Genomic DNA, 27,742 nt, shown 5'->3' with positions numbered 1-27,742 from the left:
TCCAATTCAATTAATATATTTAAACAATTAGATTTAGATTTAATTGAACTAAAAGATGAAATCATTTCATTTTTATTTAAAGATTTTATTTTAAATTCATTATTTGATAATGATTATGATAATGATCAAGAAGAAGAAGAGGAAGAAGATAATAAGGAAAAGAAAATTAAATATTAAATGAAATTTTTACAAATATATCACAAGTTAGTGGTGATGGTGAAAATCAAATCATTTTTTCAATTGATTTATCAATTATTGAAAAAATTACAATAATTTTTAAAATTTCAAAAAATAATATTATAAATATTGAAATTATAAAGAAATCAATTGAAAAAGGATTTTCAGATGAATTAATTATAAAATTATTTCAACTTTCAAAAGAATGTAATTCAATTATACCAAAGGATATAATTTTTATAGTTTATCAGTTGATAAAAGATATTTTTTAGTTAGTAACCTTATTGAATCATTTAAAGAATCAAATTGTAAAATTCAATATTTTACATCATCACCATTTTCATTGGATCCAAGTTTTAGAGAATCAAGTTTAAATGTGGATAGATTATTTACAAATTTAAAGAATAAACAATTTTTAAGTTCAAAAATTTCATTAGGTGCAGATTGGAATCTAACAAGTCATAATGAATTTCTTTTAGATTTTAAATCTTCAAATTCAATTACCAGTTGTTTCTTTAAGAGAAGTGATATTTTTGAACATTTAATTGAATTTTTAGATTCCAGTAGGTTAAAATCAATTTATTCTTTAGATCATTCATTTGATGAAAAAATAAAGAAATAATTACCTTCACTTATAAAAACAATTGGATTAGATCTTTTACAATATTTTTTTCCCATCCATTCATTTTCAATCATCAAATGGAGTTACACCATTAATAATGTTATCAATTCAATTGGGTAATATTCAAGTTTTAAATTTCTTTTTAAACTATCCAACTTTTAAAAACTCTGAAATAATACAATTCGATTCGACCGTTTCAAATAATTATAATATGAAAAAGAATTCCCTTGAAATTAATTCAAATCAAATTTGTCATCTTATTATCAATAATAGATTAGAGATTTTAAAATACCTATACAAAGAAAGGTTATTGGGAATTTCTGATTTTCAAGATTTCTCACTTGATACTCGTGCAAATTCAACCATTTCCAGAAAATCCATATTTTCTACTCTTTTACAAAAAGATAATTATACTTTCTTTGCAAATTATCTGTATCAGTTTTTATATCACCATCAAATATTATATTACCTGAAAAATTATTTTATTTTATATTAAAAATTAAAGAAAATGATTGTTTAGTTTTTAACTAAAAAAAAACAAACAAAATCATTGAAATTTGTAATAACAAAAGATTAGAAAAATTAATAAAACAAAAAAATAAAATAAAATTAACTTAAAATAAAATTCTAATTTAAATTTTATTATTACTATGAAAATTTGTTTTTTACTTATTTTTTATTTTTTTTTATTATTTTATTTTTTTTTTTGGTTGTATTTATATACATAATAGAGATACTGAATTCATATCAGGAACACAATTTCCAGTTGATTGATCACAGTAGTGATTTCTACAAATTAATCCTATAAGAATAATGTCGACAACTCTTTTTGGTGGGCATGTAATATTTGTATGTGTACAACCATTTAGACCACATTGATCTATAGTGCATTTCTTTCCATCATTACAATTTGAATTATTCAATGTGAATTGGCAACCAGTGGAGGGATTACAGGTGTCATCAGAACATGGATTTCCATCTTGGCAAACTATTGGAACTGGTAATGAACAACCATCTTCAGTACATGTACTATTTACACATTTATTACCATTTGTACAAATAGTATCATTTAATATTGAACCACATCCAAATAAGGGATGACAAAAATCTTCTGAACATGGGTTATCATCATCACAATCGACCTCTTGTTGAACACATCCATTGTCGGTACATATACCTTCGGAACATGCACTTAGTGAATCACAATTCCAATCGTTTTTTTGTGAAACACATCCGTTTTTAAAATCGCAATAATCATCTGTGCATGGATTACCATCATTGCAATTATCTTCTACGTATTTACAGCCAAACTCTCCACATACTCCACTTAGGACACAAGTAGAGAAGTTACTTGCTTTATTTGAACAAATGGTATCATTGGAAAAGTGGACGCATTCTCCAAGTATTGGGTCACAATAGTCGTTGGTACATTCATTATCATCATGGCAATCAATTTCATCGTATTCACAAATACCAGTTTCTCTATTACAACCTAATGGAATTTGACATGGGTTTGGTGCTGGACAATTTACTTTTGGTATAGCAACACAACCACTTTGAGTATCACATAGAAACATATCACATAAATTTTCTGGTGGGCATAATGAATTATTTGGAGTATTTTTAACACCATATCTATCACTACATGTGTCTACTGTACAATCAACTTCATCATCTAAATCTATTGTTTCATATAAACATGTTGAATTTCTGCAACCTATAAATGAATAACAATTTCTATTTTCAACGCAATAAGTTTCTCCACAATACTCTGAACAACAAAGTTTTATAGCAAATAATAAAAATACTACAATATATAATAATTTCATATTATTTAAATTTAGATTTAATTATTATAATAAATTAAATAGAATGTAGTTTGTTTATTTAAAAAAAGAATTTAAAAAAAAAAAAAAAAAAAAAAAAAAAAAAAAAAAAAAAAAAAAAAAAAAAAAAAAATAGATTGGTTATTGAAAAAAGTTTTATTTAAATAAACGGTTAGTTTTATTATGTAATTTTGAAATAAAATTTATGACGAAAAAAAAAAAAAAAAAAAGGAAAGAAATCTGGTTTGGAGATTTTTAGCTTGTGGGCCAATCTAATTAATTTTTTAATTAATTTATAAAAAAAAAAAAAAATCTTGAATTAAAAATCATTGAATGGGCTAATCAAATTAATATTTTAATTAAAAAAAAAAAAAAAAAAAAAAAAAAACCCAAAGATATTGATTTTTAAAATATTAGACCCAATAAATTTTTTTTTTTTCAATTTAATTTTTAATTAATTAATTTAAATTGAGAATCGTAAAATTTATTGGGCAACTTTTAAAAAATCAAAAGATTTTTTAAAAAAAAACAAAATGTTTGATCCTTTAAAATATTATGGGTCAATTAATTCACAACAATCATTATTTTTTAAAGCAAAGGAAAATTTCAGATAATACTATTTAAACTAATATTTTTTTTTTTTAAATTTTAAAATACATTATATTTTTTTTTTAAAAAAAAAAAAAAAAATTTAATTACTATCGATTTTATCAAAATGAAAAAAGTTATCTTTTTATCTCTAATTGTTTTTTTATGTTTATTACTTTTACCTTCAAATGATGCTCATTTAGTAAATGATCCCACATTACCAGATTATATTGGTTTGGTTAGAGGTGGTAAGTTTTCTTTCTTTTAATTAAAATTGAAATTTTAATTTTAAAATAAAAACTAATTATATTTCATTTTAGGAATTTGTAGTATTCCAGTTTATGGTGCAGCCATAGATTCTTGTTTATATTTTGTATTCAATTTGGTATGTATTATTAAATTATTAAATTATGATAAAAAAGCTTTAAAATATTAATTTTAAAAATCTAGTTTTATCCAAAACAACCAGAAGAACCAAAAGTAACGTAAGTAAAACACTTTTTATAAAAATAAAAGATATATATATATATTGTAAATATATTTACAAATAGTTTTAAAATTTAATTTAATTTAGAATGAAAGAGTTTAACGAAAGGATGGAATTTATGGCAAAAGATATGAAAATCTATACCAATAGAGCCATTAATGCAAGTGTTCTTCAAACATGCAGATATCAATTTAAAACTTTGAAAAAATCTTCAGATAATTATATGGATATGCTCAATATATGGAAAAAAGAATTTGGTGCAACTGGTTTAACTACAGAAGAAACTAAAAACAATTTACCACCAGTGTTTTATGTTTTTTTAAGTAAATTGGAAGATTGTTTAATACAATTTTCAGATCCAACTCGTATTAGCCTCTTAGCCAAATTGTATATTGATACTGCAGTATTATACTCAGCACTACTCCGTGATGCTAATTATAATGGAATTTCAATGGGTTTACATCCAGGAATTGTAAATGGAACAAACAAAGATATAATATTTAGTGCTAAAATTCGATTACATTCACTTGAAGTAAGTTTTTTTTTTTTTTTTTTTTTTTTTTTTTTTTTTTTTTTTTTTTTTTTTTTCTTTTCTAATTCTTTATTATGATTACATGTTAAATAGGTGTTTTCAAATTATATGATTATTTTACCACAAATATTAATTCAAAATGATAATAGATGTGCCACAAATTCAAATGGAAATTGGCGTTGTAATGATAAATTTCCAGTACCAGATTGGAGCGGAACTATTTCACTATTCTTGTACTCAGATGTTACAAGATATGACCGTGACGTAGTTTATAAACCAACCTCGACATCCTCAACAGGTGAAAGAATCAGTTGGGAACGTGGAGATAATACACAGAAAGGTGATAGTGGAACAATTATTATTCGTGACTTTGCAGATGTTGGTAGAAATATTAAAAAAGGTGTAGTTTGGACGTTGCCTTATGAAAGACCTCAACAATCTTTTGATTTTTTAACAGGATGCTATGGAATTTACGTTCAATCTTATCCCTATAGAAAGTATGTTTCAGATGATGCTGTTGATATAACTTTTGTTGCCACTGAAAATCAACCAAATTATGATATAGCCTTCATTCAAAGCTTTTTGTTATCCAAGCCAAACAATCAAGTTAAAATCAGAATTTATTATTCATATCACTTAAATAAAACCTATGAATATATACCAAATAACTTTCAACTAAAAGTAATAAAAACAAACTCAAATGGATATGAACTTAATAAAATTAGAAGAATTCTTGCCTCTGGATCTGATGACCTTTATTATTTAAATAAAACATACAGTTTTCATACTCAAGGATCAAGTAAAAACTTGGTTACTCGTTTAACATTCCATCAAAATAGAAGTTATCAATTGTATGATAGATTTGTATTTGAAACTCCAAAATTTGATGTAGGAAAGGATTTCTCAGTAATTCTATTACCAATCTCAAGATTTTCAATCCATTTATTTTCTATAGAAGTTATATCTGATAAATAAAATATTTAATCATGAGATAATATTTTTTTATTTTCTTAAATAAAATAATTACTCCAATAAAAATTTAGTTTTCTTTAATTCTACTTTTTTTTTTTTTTATTTTTGATGTAGTAATTATTTTTATTTTTGTTTTTATTTCTATTTTTTCAACCTCATTAACTCTCCTCTGTCTTAATTAGAATTAAAACAAATAAAAAAAAATTTCAAATAAATTAATTTTTACCAGCACACTGTTAATAATATTTTTTTTTTTTTTTTTTTTTTTTTTTTTTTTTTTTGGAGATCTAACCACGACCGATCTTTAATGTGGTTATTATTTTTTTTTTTTCAGTGATTTCAAATTTTTAATATCAATTGATTTTTACAATAATAATAATAATTAATTATAATTAATAATAATTATAATAATAATAATAATAATAATAATAATAACACCGGAGAAAAAAACCTAAGAAATTTTACTATTTTGTGAGAAATTAAACTACCACAAAAACTCATATTTTAAGAAACAATATTATGATTTAATAAAATTTTTAACAAACTAATATCAATTTCTAATTAATAATTAATCACACTTTATTATTAAATTATCTGGCCAAAATAAAAATATTTTTTAATAAATTAAAAATTGATAAAATCTAATATTATTTAATTAAAATTGAATATTAATTTGTCATTAAATTATAAAAAATTTATTGATTTACCATATTGTGAGAAATTTTACTATTGTAATTTCTCATTTTTTAAAACATTAAACTATAGTAATATAATATATGATATTGTATATTAAAAACTATAATAAAATGATAAAAAATAATGGGTGTACAATAAATATTTAAATAAAAAATATTAAAATATATGAATTTTTATTTTTTTTAAATATTTTATTCCTTATTTATTATAAAAAATAATCAAAAAATATTATTAGTTTTTAATAAATTTTATTATTAGTATTATTATTTTAATATTATCAAAAAATAATACTAATAATAAAATTTATTAAAAATTAATATATAATATTAAAATATGTTAAAAAAAAAGAAATTTTATTAATTTTTAATAGATTATTATAAGATTTAAAAAATGAAAATCGATTTGCAACAGATGAAGCCACATTGGAATTAATTGGTCTTTCAGGATACAATGGATCTTCGCCATGCATTCAGATGAGGCTACATTGGATTTCTCTGGTCTTGAACATAATCAGTTGGGGCATCACAAACTTCAATAGCCATCTCAAAAAATGTGACTGTATCTGGGTCAATAATAAAGGAAAAATCTAAAAGTGATGAAATGAAATTAATAAAATAATTAAATAATAATTAAATTTTAAATAAAAAATCAAAAGAATATTTACGTGGATTATAGTCTTCATTTGTCTTTTTAATTCTACCCATTACATGAACTTCATCAGTTTCCTCTATATTAAATATTGTTAGCATATGTATTTATATAAAAAATGATGTTTATTATTGTTATTATCAATGTTTTATAAATTTTATACTCACCTCCAGACAAAATATCTCTGGCTTTTTTAATTTTTCCTGAATCAGTTAATTTGAAAATAAATTCATTTTGGTATCCATGGGTTTTTAAACCAAAATAGGCTGTTTCAGATTGTACCAATAATGAAAATGTTAAAAGAAGAGATAATAATACTAATAATAATTTCATTTTAATATTTTATTTTTTTATTTTATTTAAATTTGTTATTTACAATTGAATAATTATTTGAGAATGAAATAAATTTATTTTTTTCTATTGTTTAAAAAAATAATATTAATAAAAAAAAATCAATTACTTGAGTGTTTTTTAAACTGTTGGGATGATGAATATTATTAATATTATTATAATAAAACAATAAATAATTGCTTTCCTCCCAGGGTATGTATTTAATTAAATATAATTTTGAAAAATTAAAAAATACAATTTGATTAACATATAATTATAATTTTTATAAATAAATAAATATATAATTCAATAGTTGCTTCTGGTGTCCATGGTCTTCAAAATTAACTAGAGAAGTAAAACTTTAAGAGTTAAATTAAATTACCCATGATTAAATTTAATCAAATTAAATAATTTAAAAAATATTTAATAATAAAGTCTATTGAACTAAAGGTTGAAAAAAAACATATATATATTATTACTATTTTATTTTTATTATTATTTTTATTTAAAATTTTCCTTATACAATATAATATTGTTTTATTTTTTATTTAAACTATAATTTTTTTTAATTTTATTTTTTTTCTTTGCTCTTCCAAAATCACCAATAAAGAATCTACCATCATTTTCAACTAATAGTGTGCGTTTTATATCTGTATGAACCATTTAATGATCATCACGAATTATTTTTTTTTTTTTACTCCAACTACTTTATTTTATTCCCTAAAAAATAAAACAACCAAAAATAAATTAAAAAAAAAAATTATTTTGGAAATATTAATAATAATAAAAATAATAATAATAATTAATAATAATAATAGTAATAAAGATAAAGATTCAAAAGAAAAAAAGAAGAATTTTCATGGATGTTCATTTAAATTTTGAACGTATTTTGAAATCATAAAATCATGATCCAACCACTGCAATTCTTGAAAAACTATGTGAATCTTGTATCCTCTAGTAATCATTCAAAATATCATGAATGCTTGATATTCTTCAAATATAGTCACAGTCAGTTGAATCAATGTATACACCATTGGTTAGTTTCTTTGGTAATCCACCAGAGTTTGGTATGCGTTATGTTATGGTCTTATTATGTAAACTAAAACAAAAAGTTGGAAACTAATTGTGCCGCCGTTGATTCTGTTAGTGGTTCGGGTATACCCGTACTTTTTGTTCCATTCATCCACCTGGCCATTATACCTCCATTATGTAGAACTGATGGTGATGATGGTGATAATTTAACAAAGAATGATGAATCAAATTGGATAACATTTGATTTTTTACCATTAATTTTATAATTTTTATAAAATGATGAAAATAAATAATAAAACAAAAATGATTAAAATGACGAAAATAAATAATAAACCAAGTGTTTATAAAGATGAATATAAAAAATCGTTTTTTCCACAACCACCGCCGCAACCACCGCAACCATCAAATCCACCTAACCATGAAACACTAATATTACCAGTTGCAATTCCATTACTATTTAAATTTCCAATTAAACTTTCTTTAGAGATACCAGTCGAGTTTGAAATAGATGAAATGGAATCTATAAAAATTATAATAATAAAAAAATATTAATATAAAATATTAAATATAATAATAAATTAAAATTAAAAATTATAAATACTAAAAAGTGTCATTTTTATATATATTATTTTTCTATTTCTTTAATAATATTTTAATTTAAATTAAATATTTGGTTTATGAAATATAAAAAAAAAAAAAAAAAAAAAAATTTATACCCACTTTATTATTTTAATAAATAATCATTTAAACAAATTACACACATTTACATTTCTAAATAAAAATTAATAAAAAATTTTAATAATACTCTTTTTAATTTATTTACTTAATTAAGTTTAATATATTTTCTTTTTTTTTTTTTTTTTTTTGGATAATTTATATTTAGTTTTATTTATTAATAGTTGTTTAAAAAAAGTTATTTTAAATATGATTTAAAATTAAAAAATAATAATAATAAAATGAAAATAATATAATTGGAAACGAAAAATAGAAATAAATAAATAAAGAATTTATAAATAATTAATAATTAAAAGAAAAAAATTATAATTTAAAAAAGAAAAAATTGTGGCGCATGTCATATGTTTATTTATGAGAATTTATTTGTACAGTTTTTATATGAATTCATAAGGATTGATCATATCATTATTATTATTATTATTATTATTTATATTTAACTATTTGTTTTGACAGGTTTTGAATTTCTAAGTTGAGATAATAAATTTTGTAAATGTGGTGAAATAGTTTGTTGAAGGGGAGGATTAACTCTAGGTTTACATTTATGGTCACGTTCAAATCTATGTTTTATACAAAAATTATTTTTACAATTTGGGCAAACTATTTTAATTGATTCCATCTTTGGACAAAATGAACATTTATGTTGATTTACTGTTGTCTTTTTAGGGCAACCTTTTCTTAGGTGCATTGATAATATATCCTTTTCAAAACAATTTACTGGTACTGGTAATATACTCTCACATTTATCACATGTAACTGTGGTTCCACCAATCTTTACAATTGGAGTCGGACATTTATGTTCTTTTTCTTCTTTATGTTCTAAACAAAATTGACCTTGACAACCTTGGCATATAAATGGTAAAAAATCTAAAAAAAAAAAAAAAAAATTAATTTTTGATTTATTAATATATTATTATATTATATCTCTATTTTATTTTCATTTTCATATTTTCATTCCCATTTTTTTATTTTTTTTTAATATTTCATTAACACATACCTAATAAATTACAATCTTTTATGGCACAATGAACACCAACTTTATCTAAATCTCTATCTACTTGCATTTTTTTTTTTTTTTTATTAATCAAAGTTTTAATTTATTATTTTTATGGAAGTTTTCTATATTATTTTATTATTATATTATATGTTTGTTTTTTTTTTTTTCTTTTTTATATTATTCCAAAACTAAAAAATTTATTGTATGTGTGTGTTTTAATTTAAAAAAAAAAAATGAAATTAAAAAATTTAAAATTTAATTTAAAAAAAAAATAAAAAAAAAAAAAAAAACAAAAAAAAATAAAAAAATAAAAATTAAAAATAAATATTTGTGAAAATATTTGAAAAATTCCATGAAAAAACGATACACGACACATAATTAATTCGTTTTTCCAAACTTTTTTTTTTTAATTCTTTTTTTTTTAATTCTTTTTTTTTTTTTATTACTTTTTTTTATTACTTTTTTTTTTTTGTTTTTTTTTGTGAATTATTTTTTACATTATTTCTTTTTTTTTTTATATTTTTTTAAATTTATTATCAAGTATATATATATTTTTTAATTACTATCACCTAATGAACAATTATCTTTTAATTTAAGAATAGCATTTTTATAATTTAATTCTAAAGTTTCACGAGATGAAGCGGAAACACCTAAATCACGGAGATAACCATCATGGATACCATAGATCCAACCATGGATTTTAACATTTTGACCTTTTTTCCAAGCAGATTGCATAATGGTTGTGTTACCCAAATTGTTACATTGTTCGACGACATTTAATTCACAAAGGGTAGATAATAAACGTTTTCTATTTGATTTAGTCATTTCGATTAATTCGGCATGTTTGAAAGTGAGATCTCTAATATGGAGTAACCAATTATTGATAAGACCCAACTCTGGATTGTCATAAGATGCTGCAACACCACCACAACCATAGTGACCACAAACGATGATATGTTCAACTTGTAAAACTTCAACGGCATATTGGAGTACTGATAAACAATTCAAGTCGGTGTGAATCACTAAATTGGCAACATTACGATGTACAAAGATTTGACCACTTTCTAAACCGGTTAAACGTTCAGCTGGTACACGAGAATCTGAGCAACCAATCCAAAGGAAACGTGGTTTTTGTGCTTGAGCTAAATGAGCAAAGAATCCTGGATCCTCTTGTTTAATTCTAGTTGACCATGCATGATTATTTGCAATCAATTGTTCAATCTCAATGGAATTGGTAACACTTGGTGATGTACAACTATTACAATTTGGTACGCATGTATTTGCTGGTGCTGCTACTTGAGTGGTTTGTGATTCATTATTATTATTATTAGTATTTTGTGGTTCAATAGTTGGTGATGTAGCTGATGGTGTATTTTGTGAGCTCATTTTATTATATTGTATTTAGATATTTTTTGAAAAAAAAAAAAAAAAATTAGATATTTATTTATATTAATTAATTAATTAATTTTATTTGACAGTGGTTGATGGTTTAGAAAAAATAAAAAAATAAAAAAAAAAAAAATATTAATTTATATTTTTTTTTTTGATCGCTTTGAAAAGTTTTTTTTTTTTTTTTTTTCTATACAATATTTTTTAAAAATAAAAAACAAAAAAAAAAACAAAAAAAAAATCATATACCAGTCTGAAAATAAGTTAATGTCATACTATTTTAAATTTTTTGTTTTTTTTTGTTTTTTTTTTATTTTTTTTTTTTTTTGACACCAGCCTACAAAATTAAAAATAAATATCTCACCAGTTGGGTGTAAAAAAAAAAATTAAAAAAAAATTAAAAAAATTAAAAAAAATTAAAAAAAAAAATAAAATGTGGGAGTGTGGGGCAGTAATCTGATTTTAAACAGGTAAAATTTCGTTATAATAATAAAAATTTATTATAGCAACAACTAAAAATTTTAAAAAAAAGAAATAAAAAAAAATTAAAAAAAAAAAAAAAAGTAAAAATAACAAATTATTTGTATAATTAAATTGGGAGTTAATAAAAAAAAAAAATAAAAAAAAAATAATTTGATAATAGTAATTGGTTATATTAAATATTTTTTATTATAATATTTTTTTTTTATTGTTATAATAATTTTTTTTTTTTTTTTTTTTTTTTTTTACCAAAAGAGTTTTACTTTTATTTTTTGATTACTAATTGTTATTATTTTGTTGGATATATTTAAATGACTTACCTCATCTGGATGCTCAAATAAGTAAAATAGATATAAAATGTCATGAATAGAAATTATGTGAAAAAAAAAAAAAAAATTAGTTTGATTTTCTATATATATACCATAATAAAACTTATAAATTTTTTATTTTGGAAATTGAAACCAAAAATAAGTGTTGAGAAAAACAAATATTTTTATTTTTTATTTTATTTTATTTTTTTTGAATCTTTACCATAAATGTTTTACATTTTTTATTTAATTGTGCAATTTCTAAATCTTTTTTGTTGGATTTCTTAATCTTTTTGGTGAAAAATAAAAAAAAAACAAATAAAAAAAAAAAAAAAAAAAAAAAAACCCCTAAAAATTTCGAAATTTTTTTTATTTTTTTTTATTTTTTATTTTGGTAATTAAATATTTCTCAGCATAAAGTAATGCCAAAAATAAAAACATCCAAAAAGAAATATCCTAGAGGATGGGATATTATATCACCGACATTGGATGAATTTGATATAAAAATGAGAGAAGGTAATTAACTACTTTATTATACAATTCCTTTTTTAATTTGATTTATTAACACATATATTAATTTTTATTATTTTATTTTTCATTTTTTTTTTTATACAGTCGAAGCAAGCCCATACGAAGGTAAACGTAAAAATGAAGTAAATTGGCCAATATTTAGAATTCATCATCAAAGATCAAGATATGTATATGAAAAATTTTATAAAAACAAAGAAATCTCAAGAGAATTATATGAATTTTGTTTGACAGAAGGTTATGCAGATAAGAATTTAATTGCAAAATGGAAAAAACCTGGATATGAAAGACTTTGTTGTCTTAAATGTATTCAAGATTTAAGCCATATCTGTATTTGTAGAGTGCCTAAAAAGGATTTGACTAAAGGAACAATTTTAGAATGTTCCAGTTGTGGTTGTAAAGGTTGTGCTGGTGCTTTTTCAAATAAAAATAAAAATAATAAAAATAATAATGATGATGATGATGATGATGATGATGATGATGATGATGATGATGAAAACGATAATGATGGTGATAATGATAATGATAATAGCAATAGTAATCAAGAAAGAGAAAAAGATAATAATAATAAAAAAAAAAATAGTAATAGTGAAATTGATGGAAATCAAAAAAATGAAAGCGATAATGAAAGCGAAAATGAAAGCGAAAATGAAAGTTAATAAAATACAGGATTGTATGTCCTTTTTTTACGTGTAAAATTTCCTATACTTTAAAATAAAAAAAAAAAACTTTATTCAACCTTCTAGCTAGCTTTTATTTAACCAAATTTACTTTATCTAAACAAATTTTCATTCCTATTTTTTTTTTACAATTTTTTTATTTATCTAAATATTCATTTTTTTATCTTTTTTTTTCATTTTATTTTATAATTTTATTTTATATACATCAGAGGTTTTTATTTATTTTAATTAAAAATGTTAATACAATTATAATGGACTTTATCTTTTATTTAAATAAAAAAAATAATAAAAAAATAATAAAAAAAAAGTCCGTAATTTTTTAAATTGCATTATCCAAGAAAAGTCTTTAATAAAAAATTACGGACTTTTTTTTTTTTTGAATTGGATAACGCAATTATTATTTGCTTCTCCTTGAGATGTTAGATCTCATTTTATTTTATTTTTTTTTTTTTTTTACAGGGTCTCTAAAAGAGGGGTTGGTTTACCTTTTTTTTTTTTTTTTTTTTTTTTTTTTTTTTTTTTTTTTTTTTTTTGTTTCGAATTTTGAATTGTATTATTACTTTTGATTAAAACATCTTTTTTGTCCAAACTTTTTTCTAAATCTTTTTTTATTTTATCGTCTGGTTCGTGATTGATGTTTATGACGTATTTGAATTGTTTTTTTTTTAATTGAGTTTTATCCACAATTTCGCTTATTTTTTGTAGGCATTTGTGTTGCTTAAAAATTGTGGTGTTGTTGTGAATTTCCATTTAATTTTCTTCAAATTTTTAAAATTTTTCTTAAAAAGATTAAAATTCGGAAAATTTCTGAATAAACTGGGGTCCCACAGTTTTTTTTTTTTTTTATTTTTTTTTTTTTTTTTTTTTTTTTTTTTTTTTTTTTTTTTTTTTTTATTTATTTATAGAAAGTACTGAGTGAATTATTGTATTTTTTGAGATGTTTAGGAAGTTCTATTGCGTGAAGAGGTGAGTTCCATTGTCTGCTAAATTGTAATAGCTTTAGCGAGATTAGTGAGTCTAATTTATTTTGTTCTTCTGGCCGTTGCTTTGATTTGATACTTAATGTTTTTAAAAAAAAAAAAAAAAAAAAAAAAAAAAAAAAAAAAAATTACGGACTGGATCTTTCATTAAATATTATAATTTCAGAAATGGCTCCATAGCATAGTGGTATTGCGCTTCCCTAGTAAGGAAGAGGTCATGAGTTCGATCCTCATTGGAGCCTTTTAAATGAAAAGAAGGATCGCAGGTTCGAAACCTTTAATGGTTTAAAAATATTAAGAAATCCATGTAAAAAAAAACCGTACCGCGATCAAGAGGATACAAGATACACGTGAAAAGTAATTCATCCTTTTCTATCTTTAATCTCGGTCAATTTTAACCAATTTTTCAAAAAAAATCACCAATCCCACGATCTACAGATCTAACATACCAAATCGCCGATTCAAAGGAATCCCATCGAGATGAATTCCTACGCAGACGCGGCTAAAATGGCCAACCCCTCCACCCATATGGACGAGGCATCGGAGAACTTCATTAAGGAATTCTCCACAAAAACAGCAGAGATAAAGGAGACCTACCCCAAACTATCAATAGGCCTCAAAGACATCTCCAAATACTGCGAGACCATATTGAACATGACTGCGCTCTCAACCTATGAGAAGAACAACGGATTCTACCCAATTACACTCGAATTCCCCAAAATGGATCTCAAGGGGTTAGAAGAAATGAGAAAAACACTCTCAAACTACGATATCCCATTCGACAAGATATACATAGGCAAAGGAACTAGAAAAATGATCCACCTGATGATTAAAAACGAACAATCTCTCCTAAATATCATTAGAGATAGAAGCAAATTGGGAACCTTCATCACCTCCAGTAGAGACTTCCACGTCCTCACAGGAAGAGTAAGAATTCCCAGAGAAAAGGCAGGAATAGTGGACGCCCTCATCAAAACTGCCTTTGCAGAAGAAATACCCTATGCAATATACAATACTATATACTCCACCGACCACCTCATAGTATTCGGTCTAATAGAATGCAAAATAGGCGATCAAATGAAATCTGGCCAACACATTACAGAAATCGCAAACTTTACCATCAGAACGGCCACCAAAACCTACTCCTCACAAAAGAAAAACAAGAAAGTAGAGACAAACAACACGGAGGAACCATTAGAAGATGAGATGACAGATCCTCCTAACACCCAAAACAGGATAGCAATCAAATCCTCTCAACCAAAACCACAACAACAAACAAACAACCCAGCAAACAATCAGTCTGAAAAACAATCAACACAAGAGAAAAAAGCCCAAGCAAAAAAGTCATCTCAACCTCTTCCCCCCAAAAACCCAGCAGAATCTTAATCTGTTAAACCCACCACAACCACTACCACAACATCCAACGCCATCCAAAAAGACAATGCCAACAAAACGAGCAATAACATCCATTCATCCTCGGAAAACAGAGAGAAGACACTAAACATCCCTCCATCACATAAACGCAAGAACGAGGAAATCCACTCAAACAATGAAGTCACCCAACTCTCACCAACAATAAACAGAAGCAACCCTTACATCCCATCCACCCCTAAGACACCTGTCAAAAAAGAAAGTAAAGGAATCATTGAGAGCTTCATAGAGAGTATCTACCCTTCACCATCCAAACCGCAGCTATACGACTCCCAAGAGGAGATCGATATCATCTCATAATAGTAGTAATCAAAATCAACCAATGGAATGTCAGAGGTTGGGGCACTGACACCTCCTTCAAAAACAAAACAGACTTTATCAAATCCCAATCCCCCCCAAACTCATTGGCACTAACCATAGTCAATGAACTCAATGCTGACGCAACACAAGCACACCAGCTATTTCCTGGCTCCATCATTAGTGCAACCAACAGAGGCAACGGAATAGGAATACTAAACCACAACAACCAAAACATAAAACTCTCACCAATATTCATAATAGAAGGTAGACTAATAATATCAGACATTCTAATAAAAGATACCACAACGAGAATCTTGGCCATATACACCCCGGCCCAACCTGATAAAAGAAAAACACTAGCTTCAACACTAAACAAACACTTCAACAACCAATACCACAACCTAACGTCTAACCCTAATAAAAACATCGACATCATAGCAGGAGACTTCAACTGTTTAGACTTCAATGACAATCACACATCAAATGATGACCAAGGCAACTTGACAACACAATCCCCAGATGAGATGGCCACAGTAATCGAAGCCATCAGAATTTCAAATAACCTAATGGATATGGACCAACTAAATAAAAGACCCACCTTCTCAAGAACGATACACAACACAAACAATAACCTCACAAGAATCTTGGAAAGGAGACTAGACAGAATATACCTTAACAATAGCTTAATCAACTACAGCCAATTATACCTAAGGAACCTAATCCCCCCAAAAATTAACGACATACCTCTATCAGATCACAACTTCCTATCAACCACTTTCACTCTACCCAACATACAGATGAACAAGCGCAGATGGAGATTAAAAAAATCCTCAATCCTCTCAAGCATAATGCTTAAGAAAATAGACTTCCTACTTAACGATTATTCAAGGGAGCTGTCAGCCAACCATAACTCTATTTCCTTCTCTCAACTCAACAGCTTACTGAACAAAATAAAACAACTATACACCGAATTTCAAAAACAAAACGACTACAACAATAAGGCAAACATCAAAAATCTAATCTCCCTACTAGAGACAGAATTTAAAGACCAAGCCTTCGCAACCCTTTCAGCAATAAATGAATCTAAAAAAAGAGAAGAACAACTTAAACAAGAATTGAACAACTATTGCGAAGAAACCTCACTCAAGTACATCTCCGCGAGAATCAAGAAAAGACACAATGATTTCACCATCAACGCAGTAAAAGATGCACAAGGTAGAACAATCAACAAACAGGAATTGATCGAAGAAGAATACGTAAAATATTACTCAAATCTTTATGACTACAAAGAAGATGACCCACCATCTCATTACGAAATGTTGGAAAATTGGACAGTGACCAGGGACTCAACATGGGACAACCTTGAAAATGAATTCACCTCACAAGAGATCCTAGAAGTAATAAAACAACTGAACCCACACAAATCTCCAGGTCCAGATGGAATTCCAAACTTATTCTACATAACACACAAAGAAAAACTAGCTCCAATACTGGCCTCAGCATTCAACGACACTCTAAGAAATCCTCATCTAATTAGCAAAAATTACAAAGAAGGCCTCATTATCACGATACCTAAAAAGGGAGACCCCGAACTAATCAAAAACAGAAGACCAATTACACTGGCTAACTGTATATATAAAATCCACTCAAAGCTAATAAACAATAGAATAATCCCAATACTAACGAAAGTGATCAACCACAATCAAAAAGGTTTCGTACCAGGCAGATTCATTCTAGATAATATCATATCAATGAACGAATTAATCAACTATTGTAATGATAAAAGAATTAACGGAATAATTACACTATATGATTTCGAAAAAGCTTTTGACTCGATCTCACACGGTTCAATACTTAGATCACTACAACACATCAACATTCCAACCAATATAATCAACCTGATAATGAATCTACTCACCAAATCTGAAGCAAGAATTGAAATTAATGGTAGAACTACTATACCCTTTGAGATCAAAAGAGGAGTTAAACAAGGAGATCCACTATCACCCACCCTGTTCGTCCTTGTAATAGAGGCTTTAGCTAGAAAAATTTTACAAGATGACCGAATTACTGGCCTTCCTCTAAACAACAGCAACCACAGAGAGAAATTCCAAAGCTTTGCAGACGACTCGGCTTCAATGGTCCCAGACTCTCAACAACTTGAATTAGTACTACAACACTTCAATTCATTTTGCAAAGCCACTTCCTCAAAACTTAACATGGACAAATCTTCATCAATTCTTATAGGCAACCCAGACAATACCAACCAAAGAATTCCAATATCTACAAATCCAGAAAGATACTTGGGATACTTCTTCACAGGTAAAGGGATAACAAGAAAAATGCCAGAAATATTAAACACAATAAGATCATCCTTAGTACTATGGAAAACCACTGACTCAACAATCAAAACCAAAACCAACATCCTCAAAGCATTCGCACTCTCTAAATTAACCTACTATTCATATGTAGAGAACTTTAAGGAAGAGGAATTAAACCAAATCAATTAATTAGTCGAATGGTTTTTATCGGCACCAAACAACAAAAATGCTAGTGGATTTCAAGTTATTAATTTAATGAGAACCAAAAGAGCAAGATACCCACTAAAAGTAGGGGGCTGGAACATTTGGAATATAGAATTGAGACAACTGGCGCAGAAACTTTGGATCATAAACCAGTTCATCCTAGCACTAGAAACCAAACAAACAAACTCATCTCATCACAAAAGCTGGGAATATCAGATTCAAAAAAACAAATTCACATCCAGATACCTAAAAGAAAACTTAGACGAATGGAACAAAATAAGAATAAAAAAAGCAATCTTCAACAATAATCTCACATCCATAAAAAACGAAAATGGACGACCACTTTCACTGGCAGAATGGTATACCACAATTCAAGACCAAAATCCAACCATCCCTAAAACGGAATTCCAATCATCTCTAAACTTAAGAGGCTACAGCTATAATCAACTCTTCAACAACATACTGAAGATAAAAGACCCTAAAACAAGAGACACAATGTTTAGATTCCATGCCAGATGCCTTCCAATAAACTACCTTCACAACAAACAATGCCCACTCTGCAAAGAAGATATGAGCAAAGACCCATACGGTCACCTGTTCTTCTCATGCAAGAAAACAAAACAATTCATAAAAATAAATAAACTCAAAAATTTCATCTATATTACCACAGGCAAAGGTAAAAACTGGCACCATACAAGAATTAGGCAAAATAACAATTTCATTAATAGAATAACTCCAAAATTATCACCGACAGCCAAAAAAGATCAAGAAGTGAATGCAGATTACGCCAACGACAGATTCCACAAAGAATACTTTGAATGGAACTATAAAGCAATAGAATATGATCTAACCAGATCATTCGCATATAGAAACCTAATGGCCCTTATCCTCCACAACATTTGGATTTGGATTTGCAATCAAATATACAGTGAAGATCCTTTAACAGATGAATCACTATCATACAGCTCCCTTCTAAAGAAATGGCACAAATTGGCCACTCTAGAATACATCAAAAAAGCAAAAGATCTGAAAAACTTATCAGCAAAAGACCATAATAACTTCAAAGATCCTAAGATCCTTCTCACTTCAACGATCAAGCTAAGAAAAAAAACAGCTAATTACTATTGTATTCCAGAATCATCTCTCCCAAATATTATATCTTTTGATCAATTCATATGATTAAAATAACCCTTCAGCTTAAATGATAAGCCTTTAAATAAATATTAAATAAAACTCGTATTAACACAGATAGACATATATCAATCTTGTTAATCCAATATTAAAAAAAAAAAAAAAAAAAAAAAAAAAAAAAAAATTAAGAAATCCATGTTATTCTTCAATTGATTTTCCAGATTTTTGTTGGTATATGAATTGGTTTATTATCTAGAGTTTTGAGCGTTTTGTCTCTGGTCAATGCTCTAGGTATTCCACTCCTTTTTTCATATGATATTGATCCTTTTTTCGTTGGCTTATATTTATCTTGAAACCTCTTTAAGTTTCTTACTATTTGGTATTGAAATCATTCAACCAATTGTTAAATTTGATCAATTTCATCATTAAAACTTTCTATGTATGAGTTGTATGTTAATTTAGATAGTTTAAAGGATTTTAGTATAAAAAATAGAAAAAAAAAAAAAAATTTAAAATTAATCCAAAAGTTCTAATAAGTTTTAAATATTCAAACCATTTCCTAAAACAAATAACTAAGAAAAGTAACTTGCAAAGTTTATATTTTTCAAGTCAAGTGATTCTGATAATAGTCTCCTTCAATCAATTCATTTAAAGAAAGTTTTATTGTTTGATAAATTTATAAAATTCTAGATACAATATTTAAAACTGGGTATCAAAAATAATGATAAAAAAAAAAATAATAATAGCCTTTTTAAATCCTAATTTTAATTTTATTATCTAATTATTTAGTGTTATAAATTAAAAAAAAAAAAAAAACATTTACTATTGCTCTAGATCTCACAAATAATTAATTAATATCTGTAGAAAAAAAAAAAAAATTTTAAAACCTTTTATGATTACCCTATCTAAAATAAAAAAAAAAAATTTTTAAAACTAGAATATATTAAAATCAAGCACTAAATAGATTCATTTATATGTTTGTTCAATATGTATTTATTTAACCAAGTTTTCTTTTTTTTTTTTTTTTTTTTTCAAAAAAAAAAAATAATTATACAATAAAAAAAGATTTTTAAAAAAAAAAAAAAATCTATTCTTGTAGCATATTAAGAACAGCTCTTGGTGCCAAATCTAATTCTTTTAAAGTTTTGGACATTAATTCACCAGACAAGTCAAGCTTTGGAAAAGAGGTAAATAGTTTGAAATTTGAAATACCAGTTTTAACTTGAACATAATAGTAGATATTTTTAATTTGATCATGGCTATGGAATTGACCTTTTAATGTTTCACCACCGGGACATCTAACTTGAATGATGCAATCACCTTCAGTACCAATTTTACTGGTAACTTGTATTTTCTCAACGAGTTGTTTAATTTCAACTTTCTTTTGTTCTTCTTCTGATATTTCTTTTTGAACTGTTTCTCCGTAATAATAATTATCATCATAGTTATCCTCTTCAATTTCATCATCATCTTCAAAATCTTCATCTTTTTCTTCAACATCATCTTCATCTTCTTTTTCATCTTTTTTATTATTTGTTCCCAATATTTTAGTAGTAGTAGTTGATGTTGTAGTTGTTGTTGAAGTTGAATTATTATTGTTACTATTATTATTATTATTATTATTATTATTTTGTTGTTGTTGTTGTTGTTGTTGTTGTGATAGTGGTGAGGTTGAACCACTTTTTGAATTTCTCTCTTGTTCTTGTTTTAATGATAACGCAATTGCTAATTCTAATTCTTCATCTTCTGTGTTGTATTTCTTTTGTTTTTTAGAGGCACCAGATGAAGAGGATGATGGTGGTGGATCAATTTGACCACTGAAAGAATTTGTTGATAAAAATGTAACCAAATATTGAGCCATCTCTTCTGCATCTATAAATCCAGTCATATCTTGTAATTTTTGACCTGTTCTTGGGTCAATGATTGCAATATAAGGAAATTTAAAAACTGGATAGATTTGAGTGAACCATTTTCCTTCAGGATTTGCACTATTCACTTGCCAAAATACAAAATTTTCACCTATTAACTCTTTTAAATCTTTGTTTGACCATGTATCTCTATTCAATTTTTGGCAATCAAATTCTTGAACATCTTGAATATTTACTAATACAAAATATTTCTTTTGTTCCGCCATCTTTTTAATTTCATCAAATGTTCCAAATGTTAATATATCTAATGGTGGTTTAAATAATTCTGATAGTGATTTTTGTTTTTCTGTTGCCTTATCTTGATCTTTTGTAAAAAAAAAAAATTATAAAAATAAATAAAAAATAAAAAATAAAAAAAAAAAAAAATATATAAATATTAAATTTAAAATAAAATAAAATCAAATCAAATTTTAAAAAATATTAATAAACATACTTATACCTCTTTCTTTCTCAAAATCTCTAAATGCCTCAAAGACATTGGTTTGTTTTTGGTAACTTCTTTGAGTTGGTTGATAATAGTGATCTACTAATTTATCCATTTTCTGAGGAATTGGATCTCTGAATTCATCTTCATTGTAGTCAAATTCTGATGATGCTGATGATGATGATGCTGTTGGTGGGGATGATGTCTTTTTTGATGATGTTGTTGGTTTCACATTTGATGGATCATTCATTGTAAAAAAGAAATCTACACTTCTTTCAACATCCCAATTATTGTTCTATTTTTTAATTATTATTTTTATTTTTTTAATTTTTTTTTTTTTGTGCAAATATTTTTTTAAAATATGTTTATTTGAAGTTAGCCTTTAATTTTTTAATTTTTTTTTTTTTTTTTTTTTATTTTTATTTTTCCATAATTACGTTACCTCTAAAATGGTTGTAGCCAATGAAGAATCATCACAACCTGTAATTGATAAAAAGTTTGATAAAATATCAGGGTCTTCCATAGTTTTATTTATTTTAAAATTATATATATGCTATTGGTATTGTAATATTAAACCCCTATAGTTGTAATTGTTTATGAGTTTGTGTGTTGTTGAAAATAAAAAAATAAATTAAAAATAAAAAAATTAAAAAATAAAAAATGAAAAAAAAAAAAAAAAAAAAAAAAATAAAAAAAATAAAAAAGGAATTTCATTTTTTTTATAATTTTCAAATTAATTTTAATTTTTCTACTCTGAAAAATAAATAAAAGAATATTATAAAAAAAAATATAAAAAAAAAAAAAAAAAAAAATTAAAAAAAAAAAAAAAAACAATAAATAAAATAAAGGAAATAAATATAATAAATTATTTATCAAATATTATTATATTATTATATTTATAAAACTTTTTTTTTTTTTTATTTTTTAATTTTTTTTTTTATTTTTTTTTGATTGGATTTTGTGGGTAAAAAAAAAAAAAAATAATAATTAATAATTAATAATAATTAATAATTAATAATAATTAATAATAATAATAATAATAATAATAATAATAATAATAATAATAATAAAATACGGGTAATATTGAATAATTTTTTAAAAATATTTATTTGAATCAATTCTAATTGTTTTTTTTTTTTTTTTTTTTTTTTTTTTTTTTTTTGAAATTGATCGATAAAATAATTTGTAATTATTTTTTGAAAAAAAAAAAAAAAAAAAATGGATAAATCTCAATATAGAGATTTTAGGTGGTATTTTTTAAATCTTTCTTCTAATTAATAAATTCTTTGTAACTTCTCTACCAACATAAAATACAGCAGAAATCCAAGGAACGATATCAAGAGTAACAAAGATTGAAGAGAATAAAAAGTATGGTAAAGCCAATGGGATAACACCACGACCATATTCCAACATCCATGAATTTGGTTCACAACAGTAACCTTTTGCAACCATCATTGGTAAATAAGAGAATTTACCAGCTGGGAAATCAATTGATTGGAATTTACCTGGGAAGAATTGTTTAGTAGTACCTTGAATCATAAAATCATAAACATCCATTAAATAACGACCACTATGACCTTGACTGTATAATGGAGTACCATAGAAAATAAGATACTCTGATAATGATGCATGTAATACACACATTTGACCCTAAAAAATATATATATATTTATTTATTTATTAATTTATTTATTGATTGATTACTAATTTTTTTTTTTTTTTTTTAAATAGTTATTTATATTTACCATAGCACCACCACCATTAAATAATAACCAATTACGTTTAGCAGTAATGAATTGTGGATAGTGTTTAATTAATTCTTTATGGATAGCTTCAAAGGCCTCATCAATTGGTAAACCAACACCTTTTTTAGTGCATTCATGTAATATTTTGGTATCCAATTCAATACATCTCATTAACTTGATTTTAATGAAAATGAAAATTGCAATTACCAAACCAAGGATACTTGTACCAATTACAACTTTATTACCTTGAATCAAATGATTTAAATAATCATTAAAATTATTAATTTCTAATGTTTTAAAATAATCCATTTTTATTATTATTATTTAATCAATTGATTAAAAAAAAAAAAAAAAAAAAAAAAAAACAAAAAAACACGAATAAACTCGCAAAAAAAAAAAAATTTAAAAAAAAAAAAAAAAAATAAAAAATAATTTGACTTGAAAATATCTTGTCGTGTTTCACCATCATTCATCATTTTTTATTGTAATTTTAAAATCTTACCCTGCATTTTATAATTTGTAACCTTTTTGATTTTTGATTTCATTACCGATGTGAGTTATTAATAATTTTTTTTTTTTTAAAATAAAATCATGAAATTTGTTCATATAAAAAAAAAAAAAAAAAAAATAACCAGGATATTTTTATTTTATTAATAAAGAAAAAAAAAAAAAAAAAAATTAATTAATATCGACAATAATAAATATCTAGTACCAATTAATTAATTTTTTTATTTTTTTTATTTTAATTTAATATTTCTTTATTTTTTAATTTTTTAATTTTATTTTATTTTTATTTTAAATTCTTTTTTTTAAAATAATATTAGTATCTGGACAAACTTGAGCCAAACCAAATGTACCAATATCATTTAATTTTTTTGAATTATTTGGATTAATAAATTGATATCTATTTAATAAGGTTGCAATTAATGTGAAAATTTCACACTCTGCTAATGACTTTCCAACACAGTCTCTAACACCTAAACCAAAATGAATTAAACCTTGATTTTGAGATGATTCAAAGAATCTTTCTGGAATGAATTCATTTGGTGATTGGAAAATTTTATCACTTCTATGACTTGAGAAAATATTTTGAATGATATATGTACCAGCTTCAATTTTATATCCATCAATTTCAACATCTTCAGTTGTAACATGTGGTAAACCAAGTAAAGCAATTGGATGTTTTCTAAATGTTTCTTTAATTATCATTGAAATGTAAGGTAATAATGAACGATATTTACTATGAGTGATTACAATTTCATCATCATCATCATCATCATTTGAATCATTTAAACATGATGATCTAATACTTGAAAAAGCTTTAGATTGAATTTCTTGATTATTTATTAATTCAATCAATGCCATAACCAATGTATTTGCAGAAGTATCAGTACCAGCGGAAATTATATCAATACATGTATGTGAAACACATTCCCATGTGATATTACCATGTTCATATTCTTTTAATAATTTTGATAGAATTGATTCATCTTCTTCTTCATTGTATGTTCCATTTTCAATTTTCTCATTTCTAGATTTTTTAAATTTTTCAATTAATTTATCAGTTTCAATTTCTAATTCTTTATAAGAGTCAAAGAAAACACCAGATTTTTTCAATGGGATAGGAATAAAGTCTGATAGAATTGGGAGACCAGCAACTGCAAAGAAACTTTTAATGCTTTTAACATATCCAACTGTTTCATCAACATTTTCATATGGATAATCAATACCTAATAAAAATCGAAGTATAACATTCATTGAAAACATATTTAAATAATTATTAATTATAAATGGTTCACCTCGTTCAGCATGTTTATCTAAAATTTTTAAAATTTTTTCAGTTTCTTTAATTATATGAATTTCCATTCTTTTGATTTTGGTTGTAGTCATTTCTGATAAAACTACTTTTTTCAATAATGAATGAATTTCACCATTTTGAATAGCAAGATCTTTAGCACCAGTTAATACAACTCTACTTTTCAATTGATATCTACTTGCAAATGCTAATGAATTATCAACAAATGCTTTTCTAATAGTTGGATATTCAGTTAAAACCACTGTATCAATATTACCCATTCTAATGGAAAATACAGATCCATAAGTTTTATACCATTCTTGTAGTGTTAAATGCATTTCACCACTTAAAGATAATAAATTACCGAAAATTGGAATTCCATTAGGTCCTGGAATTTTTAAATTTTTTCTTTTATTTCTCTAGTTAATTAATTTAAAATAAATAAAAAAAAAATTAGTTTTAAGATAAAGATAAATCAATTTTTGAAAAAAAAAATAAAAAAAAAAAAATAAAAAATTACATTTACAAACAAATATAAGATAATTGAAAATATAATCAAATATAATGTTAAACTAGTCATTGTTTAAGATTTTGCTTTGGAAATTGAGTTTGAGGGTTTTTTTTTTTTTTTTTGTTTTTTTGTTTTTTTTTTAATAAAACTTTTTTTTTTTTTTTTTTTTTTTTTGATTTTTTTTAGATATTTTCCCCTAATCATCATCAAAACAAGATTTTCAAAAAAAAGTCATCAATTTTATTTTTAAGAACTTCTTTTTTTTTCAAAAAAAAAAAAAAAAATTAATAACATATAATTTTCACTTTAAAAAATTCAAAGAAATTTCAATTTAATTATTTAATTATCCTTTTTTTTTGTCATTAAATTATAATAATTAGATTTATTAAATCTTCACAGAAAGATTTTTTTTTTTTTTTTAATTGGATGTGTGGTGTTTTTTGTGTGAAGATTTTTTTATTATGAAAAAAAAAAAAAAAAAAATAAAACAAATAAAAAATAATAATAATAATAATAATAATAATAAAATAATAACACACCCAATTGGATAAAATTACAAGTTTTGGAGTAATTATCTCGTAAGTGTGGGTTAAAATTATTTTAGGTTTTTATCATCCCAACAGTTTGGAAATTATTTTTTTTATTAATAATAATAATAATAATAATAAAAATAATAACACATCCAATTGGATAAAATTACAAGTTTTGGAGTAATTATCTCGCAAGTGTGGGTTAAAATTATTTTACGTTTTTATCATCCTAGCAATTTGGAAAATATTTTTTTTATTAATAATAATAATTAATATTATTATTTTTTTTTTTTTTTTTAATTAATAATTAATATTAATTATAATTATTATTATTATTTTTTTTTCCAAAAGTATTTAAACAATTGAAAATAAAATTATTTCATTATCAAATTAAAATTAAAATTCAATTATAAACAACAAATTAAAAACTCCATTAAAAAATGAAATTGTTATTTGTTTTATTATCTCTTCTTTTAATATTTTCAGTATTGGTACAATCTGAAACAGCCTATTTTGGTTTAAAAACCCATGGTGACCATAATGATTTTATTTTCAAATTAACAGATTCCAAAAAAATTCAAATGGCCAGAGATATTTTGTCTGGAAGTAAGTTATATATTATTTTTAACAAAAAAACATTCATATTGTTAACAATATTTTTATTTAATTTTTAAAATAGAGGAAAGCAATGAAGTTCATGTAATGGGTAGAATTAAAAAGAGACCTGAAAGCTATAATCCAAGTAAATATTCTATTGACTTTTAATTATTATTTTATAATTATTTATTAATTTCATTTCATCACTTATAGAGTTTTCCTTTATTCTTGACCCAGATACAATCACATTTTTTGCCATGGCTATTGAAGTTTGTGATGCTTCAACTATTTATGTAGAAGATCACCTTGATGAGGCCTGTGGTGGTGAGTATTATAACATATAAAATTTAAACTTTTTATTAAAAACTAATACATTATTATTATTATTATTATTATTATTATTATTATTATTATTATTATTATTATTATTACTATTATTATTATTATTATTATTATTATTATTATTATTACAATAATAGCTTTCCTCCCAGGGTATGTATTTAATTAAATAAAATTTTGAAAAATACAATTCGATTAATTTACTAATTTTTTTTTTTTAAAATAAAAAATAAAAATATATAAAAAATAAATAATTCGATAGTTGCTTCTGGTGCCCATGGTCTTCAAAATTAACAAGAGAAATTAAAGTTTAAACTATAAGAGTAAAATTAAATTACTCATGATTAAATTTAATCAAATTAAATACTTAAATATTTAATAATAAAGTTTATTAAACAAAAGTTTTTATAAAAAAAAAATATATTATTATTATTATTATTATTATTATTATTATTATTATTATTATTATTATTATTATTATT

At 24.1% G+C, this 27,742-nt stretch overlaps 17 protein-coding genes and 1 non-coding gene across 18 annotated transcripts; 10 read left to right on the top strand and 8 right to left on the bottom strand.

The window, feature by feature from the left end:
* Window positions 1-177: 177 nt before the first annotated feature.
* On the top strand, window positions 178-799 carry DDB_G0270372 (hypothetical protein; the record flags this gene model as incomplete). Its single annotated transcript, XM_641655.1, has 2 exons — window positions 178-203; window positions 421-799. The coding sequence occupies 2 exons, from the start codon at window positions 178-180 to the stop codon at window positions 797-799; spliced, it is 405 nt and encodes a 134-aa protein (XP_646747.1).
* A 97-nt stretch (window positions 800-896) lies between these two features.
* Window positions 897-1,295, top strand: DDB_G0270370 (hypothetical protein; the record flags this gene model as incomplete). Its single annotated transcript, XM_641654.1, has 1 exon — window positions 897-1,295. One exon carries the CDS (start codon window positions 897-899, stop codon window positions 1,293-1,295), a length of 399 nt encoding a protein of 132 aa, XP_646746.1.
* Window positions 1,296-1,515: 220 nt separating this feature from the next.
* Window positions 1,516-2,628, bottom strand: DDB_G0270368 (hypothetical protein; the record flags this gene model as incomplete). Its single annotated transcript, XM_641653.1, has 1 exon — window positions 1,516-2,628. The coding sequence occupies one exon, from the start codon at window positions 2,626-2,628 to the stop codon at window positions 1,516-1,518; it is 1,113 nt and encodes a 370-aa protein (XP_646745.1).
* Window positions 2,629-3,340: 712 nt separating this feature from the next.
* DDB_G0270366 (hypothetical protein) lies at window positions 3,341-5,207 on the top strand (the record flags this gene model as incomplete). Its single annotated transcript, XM_641652.1, has 5 exons — window positions 3,341-3,461; window positions 3,534-3,598; window positions 3,664-3,698; window positions 3,788-4,232; window positions 4,326-5,207. The coding sequence occupies 5 exons, from the start codon at window positions 3,341-3,343 to the stop codon at window positions 5,205-5,207; spliced, it is 1,548 nt and encodes a 515-aa protein (XP_646744.1).
* Window positions 5,208-6,379: 1,172 nt separating this feature from the next.
* On the bottom strand, window positions 6,380-6,881 carry DDB_G0270796 (hypothetical protein; the record flags this gene model as incomplete). Its single annotated transcript, XM_641651.1, has 3 exons — window positions 6,380-6,486; window positions 6,565-6,627; window positions 6,716-6,881. 3 exons carry the CDS (start codon window positions 6,879-6,881, stop codon window positions 6,380-6,382), a joined length of 336 nt encoding a protein of 111 aa, XP_646743.1.
* Window positions 6,882-7,783: 902 nt separating this feature from the next.
* Window positions 7,784-8,176, top strand: DDB_G0270794 (hypothetical protein; the record flags this gene model as incomplete). Its single annotated transcript, XM_641650.1, has 2 exons — window positions 7,784-7,945; window positions 7,991-8,176. The coding sequence occupies 2 exons, from the start codon at window positions 7,784-7,786 to the stop codon at window positions 8,174-8,176; spliced, it is 348 nt and encodes a 115-aa protein (XP_646742.1).
* A 75-nt stretch (window positions 8,177-8,251) lies between these two features.
* Window positions 8,252-8,524, bottom strand: DDB_G0270364 (hssA/2C/7E family protein; the record flags this gene model as incomplete). The annotated part of the gene is made up of 2 exons (XM_641649.1): window positions 8,252-8,430; window positions 8,512-8,524. 2 exons carry the CDS (start codon window positions 8,522-8,524, stop codon window positions 8,252-8,254), a joined length of 192 nt encoding a protein of 63 aa, XP_646741.1.
* Window positions 8,525-9,078: 554 nt separating this feature from the next.
* On the bottom strand, window positions 9,079-9,706 carry zfand (hypothetical protein; the record flags this gene model as incomplete). The annotated part of the gene is made up of 2 exons (XM_641648.1): window positions 9,079-9,509; window positions 9,640-9,706. The coding sequence occupies 2 exons, from the start codon at window positions 9,704-9,706 to the stop codon at window positions 9,079-9,081; spliced, it is 498 nt and encodes a 165-aa protein (XP_646740.1).
* Window positions 9,707-10,194: 488 nt separating this feature from the next.
* Window positions 10,195-11,025, bottom strand: cahA (carbonic anhydrase; the record flags this gene model as incomplete). Its single annotated transcript, XM_641647.1, has 1 exon — window positions 10,195-11,025. The coding sequence occupies one exon, from the start codon at window positions 11,023-11,025 to the stop codon at window positions 10,195-10,197; it is 831 nt and encodes a 276-aa protein (XP_646739.1).
* A 1,213-nt stretch (window positions 11,026-12,238) lies between these two features.
* On the top strand, window positions 12,239-13,003 carry bud31 (hypothetical protein; the record flags this gene model as incomplete). Its single annotated transcript, XM_641646.1, has 2 exons — window positions 12,239-12,332; window positions 12,432-13,003. The coding sequence occupies 2 exons, from the start codon at window positions 12,239-12,241 to the stop codon at window positions 13,001-13,003; spliced, it is 666 nt and encodes a 221-aa protein (XP_646738.1).
* A 1,171-nt stretch (window positions 13,004-14,174) lies between these two features.
* On the top strand, window positions 14,175-14,246 carry tRNA-Thr-AGU-11. The gene has a single exon. It is a non-coding gene; the product is annotated as a tRNA-Thr (tRNA).
* A 412-nt stretch (window positions 14,247-14,658) lies between these two features.
* DDB_G0271076 (hypothetical protein) lies at window positions 14,659-15,390 on the top strand (the record flags this gene model as incomplete). The annotated part of the gene is made up of 1 exon (XM_641645.1): window positions 14,659-15,390. One exon carries the CDS (start codon window positions 14,659-14,661, stop codon window positions 15,388-15,390), a length of 732 nt encoding a protein of 243 aa, XP_646737.1.
* Window positions 15,391-16,259: 869 nt separating this feature from the next.
* DDB_G0270792 (hypothetical protein) lies at window positions 16,260-18,245 on the top strand (the record flags this gene model as incomplete). Its single annotated transcript, XM_641644.1, has 1 exon — window positions 16,260-18,245. One exon carries the CDS (start codon window positions 16,260-16,262, stop codon window positions 18,243-18,245), a length of 1,986 nt encoding a protein of 661 aa, XP_646736.1.
* Window positions 18,246-18,311: 66 nt separating this feature from the next.
* DDB_G0270790 (hypothetical protein) lies at window positions 18,312-19,439 on the top strand (the record flags this gene model as incomplete). Its single annotated transcript, XM_641643.1, has 1 exon — window positions 18,312-19,439. One exon carries the CDS (start codon window positions 18,312-18,314, stop codon window positions 19,437-19,439), a length of 1,128 nt encoding a protein of 375 aa, XP_646735.1.
* A 1,039-nt stretch (window positions 19,440-20,478) lies between these two features.
* Window positions 20,479-22,266, bottom strand: DDB_G0270358 (UAS domain-containing protein; the record flags this gene model as incomplete). The annotated part of the gene is made up of 3 exons (XM_641642.1): window positions 20,479-21,623; window positions 21,753-22,038; window positions 22,186-22,266. 3 exons carry the CDS (start codon window positions 22,264-22,266, stop codon window positions 20,479-20,481), a joined length of 1,512 nt encoding a protein of 503 aa, XP_646734.1.
* Window positions 22,267-23,000: 734 nt separating this feature from the next.
* erg2 (C-8 sterol isomerase) lies at window positions 23,001-23,797 on the bottom strand (the record flags this gene model as incomplete). Its single annotated transcript, XM_641641.1, has 2 exons — window positions 23,001-23,393; window positions 23,489-23,797. 2 exons carry the CDS (start codon window positions 23,795-23,797, stop codon window positions 23,001-23,003), a joined length of 702 nt encoding a protein of 233 aa, XP_646733.1.
* Window positions 23,798-24,283: 486 nt separating this feature from the next.
* Window positions 24,284-25,863, bottom strand: CYP513A3 (cytochrome P450 family protein; the record flags this gene model as incomplete). Its single annotated transcript, XM_641640.1, has 2 exons — window positions 24,284-25,702; window positions 25,804-25,863. 2 exons carry the CDS (start codon window positions 25,861-25,863, stop codon window positions 24,284-24,286), a joined length of 1,479 nt encoding a protein of 492 aa, XP_646732.1.
* Window positions 25,864-26,764: 901 nt separating this feature from the next.
* cmbC (hypothetical protein) lies at window positions 26,765-27,574 on the top strand (the record flags this gene model as incomplete). The annotated part of the gene is made up of 5 exons (XM_641639.1): window positions 26,765-26,930; window positions 27,004-27,066; window positions 27,135-27,245; window positions 27,401-27,413; window positions 27,523-27,574. The coding sequence occupies 5 exons, from the start codon at window positions 26,765-26,767 to the stop codon at window positions 27,572-27,574; spliced, it is 405 nt and encodes a 134-aa protein (XP_646731.1).
* Window positions 27,575-27,742: the final 168 nt, after the last annotated feature.

This window comes from Dictyostelium discoideum, assembly GCF_000004695.1.
Source record: "Dictyostelium discoideum AX4 chromosome 1 chromosome, whole genome shotgun sequence".
Classification (NCBI taxonomy): domain Eukaryota; phylum Evosea; class Eumycetozoa; order Dictyosteliales; family Dictyosteliaceae; genus Dictyostelium; species Dictyostelium discoideum.
Note: the sequence above shows the minus strand (reverse complement) of the source record. Positions and strands in the feature narration are given on the sequence as shown.